The 2,052-nt window shown below is 67.3% G+C and overlaps 1 protein-coding gene across 1 annotated transcript in view; it reads right to left on the bottom strand.

The window, feature by feature from the left end:
• VSIG8 (V-set and immunoglobulin domain containing 8) overlaps positions 1-2,052 on the bottom strand; it is an 8,022-nt gene that overhangs the window by 615 nt on the left and 5,355 nt on the right. Inside the window, exons 5-7 of the mRNA XM_034667674.1 lie at positions 1,516-1,641; positions 1,051-1,249; positions 3-180 (exon numbers count right to left, since the gene is read on the bottom strand). Coding sequence (XP_034523565.1) covers positions 3-180; positions 1,051-1,249; positions 1,516-1,641 — 503 coding nt within the window. The remainder of the gene's footprint in view (positions 1-2; positions 181-1,050; positions 1,250-1,515; positions 1,642-2,052) is intronic.

The raw sequence follows: 2,052 nt of genomic DNA, 5'->3' as shown, positions 1-2,052 counted from the left end.
GCTTCGCAGGCGGCGGCGGCGGCGCAGGGCGCCAGGGCCACGTCCTCAGGGCCGCCGCAGGGCGGGGGCGCGTACTTGCGGCGCAGGGAGCGGCTGACGGTCTGCGTCGGGTACCCCAGCAGGTGGGTGACGCTGCGGCCGCGCCCGCTGGCCTTGCACCCGGGCGCCTCGGCGTCCTCTCTGTGGAAACAACAGGCGGGCGGGTGAGCGGGCTCCTCCGGGCGCGGCGTGGGCACGGCCTGGCGGGAGCGGGGGCGCCGGCAGCGTCTCGGCCCCGCGCCTCCCTCCGCCTGCGCCTCGCCTCTCCCTCGGCTTCCACCTGCACTCCTCTGCCTCCTCCTGGCCGGCGACCCGCCGCGGCCCCCGGGGCCACCGTCCCCACGCCGCAGACAGGGCCTGTCCGCACGTGTCCGACGGCCCCCGGCGGGCGCCTTCCGTCCCCGTCTGACGTGCGCACGGCCGCCCGTCTTCTCGGGGAGGGAGGCGCGCGGACCCAGGAGGAGCTGCCTTCTCTGTCCTTCTCTCCGTAGCTAACGCCTACCTGGCCCTCTCGCTTTCTCGGCTCCTCGCCTCTGCCCCTCAGCCTCTTGCTCCATCTCCTCCTCCGTCTCCAGGGCACTGCAGCCATTAGCACGACTAGTCTTGGTCTAGCTTTATTTCTAGTTGGTTTCTAATATAAGTTATTAGCACTATTCTTACTATTGACTCTTCTTAAATAAGCATGTCGAGAATTGTCACCGACGCGAAACGGGAAACACGCAAAAATACAGACCCTGCCCTCCGGGAGCTTACAGTCTAGACAAGGTGGACAGACAGGTGCACAGACGGGGGAAACGGAGGGCAGGGGGGTAGAGGTGAAGACCGGCGCGGGAGGGGGAGAGAGGAGCCACGACGAGTGGCAGGTCGACATGCTGCGGTCCCAGCACTCCTGGCGATGGCGGGCAGGGTGGGGGTGGGGGTCCCGGCCGGCCCGGTGGCAGGCAGGGGTGAGGAGGGGCAGGGCGCCGGTCCCCTGCCGCTCGGCAGCATGCAGCATGCATCAGGTTTTACCTGATCTCACTAGCCAAGTCGCTGCAGGCCCCTCCGCCGACCCCGCCGCCGTTGCCGTAGCCGAAGGCACCGCGGGCGCCGCCGGCCCCGGGGCCCCCGCAGCAGCAGCAGACGAGCCCCCAGATGCCCACCAGCAGACAGCCCAGCATGAGCAGGGAGCCCAGCACTGCGCCTATGATCATGCCCACGCGCCGGGAGTCTGCGGAGAGAAGGCAAGAGTCAGGCGCCGGCTCCCCGGCAGGTGTCAGCGCAGGTCCTCTGCGGGAAGGAGAGCAGGGATCCCCGAGGGGCTCAGGGCCCTGGGACACCCAGTGAGGAAGTTACCCCTCAAGCGCGTGTTTCTCTCAGGGGCTTCCCGGCCGCCCCCAGGGAGAGCCTTACACACGGATGGCCATGCGCAGGCAGAGCCCGTGGGCTCCAAACACAGCCCCGCCCTCCGGGTCCCAGGGCCCCCACTTCACCCACCTGAGACCTTCACCTCCACCACACACACACTGTAGCCCACGTGGTTGGCCACCGTGCACTGATAGAGCCCGTCATCCTCGCGGGAGACGTCCTTCAGGAGCAGGTCTCCGCTGTTCAGACCTGAAACTGAGGGAGCACCAGGGACTGGAGCCCGGCCCAGGGGCCTGGGATCTGAGAGCCACCTCAGCCTAGGCCCCTGCCTGTGGGGCCGGAGGGAGGGAAGGAGTATGCACGCGGGGGGGGGGGGAGTCGCACGCGTGCACACAGACACACATATAGGCCCACCCCACTCTCCAGGGGAGTCGCTTCCCCCTCCCCCACCCTGGAGCTGAAACAGACAAGACAAGCCCCTCTCCCAGCCACAGGACAGAGATACCATTCGTTCACTCTGTGACCTTAGGGAAATGCGTCCCCTCTCTGGGCCTTGGTGTCTTTCTTTGTACAGTGAGGACAAGGTTAGACCTGAGGAATTCTAAAGGCCGGTCCCGCCCTGGTATGGTCTGTGTGGTTGTCAGTGCTGTGCCGCTTCTCCCGTCT

This window comes from Ailuropoda melanoleuca, chromosome 8 (assembly GCF_002007445.2).
Source record: "Ailuropoda melanoleuca isolate Jingjing chromosome 8, ASM200744v2, whole genome shotgun sequence".
In the NCBI taxonomy this organism is placed as follows: domain Eukaryota; kingdom Metazoa; phylum Chordata; class Mammalia; order Carnivora; family Ursidae; genus Ailuropoda; species Ailuropoda melanoleuca.
The sequence above is the reverse complement of the archived record's forward strand: the minus strand, read 5'-3'. Positions and strand labels throughout refer to the sequence as shown.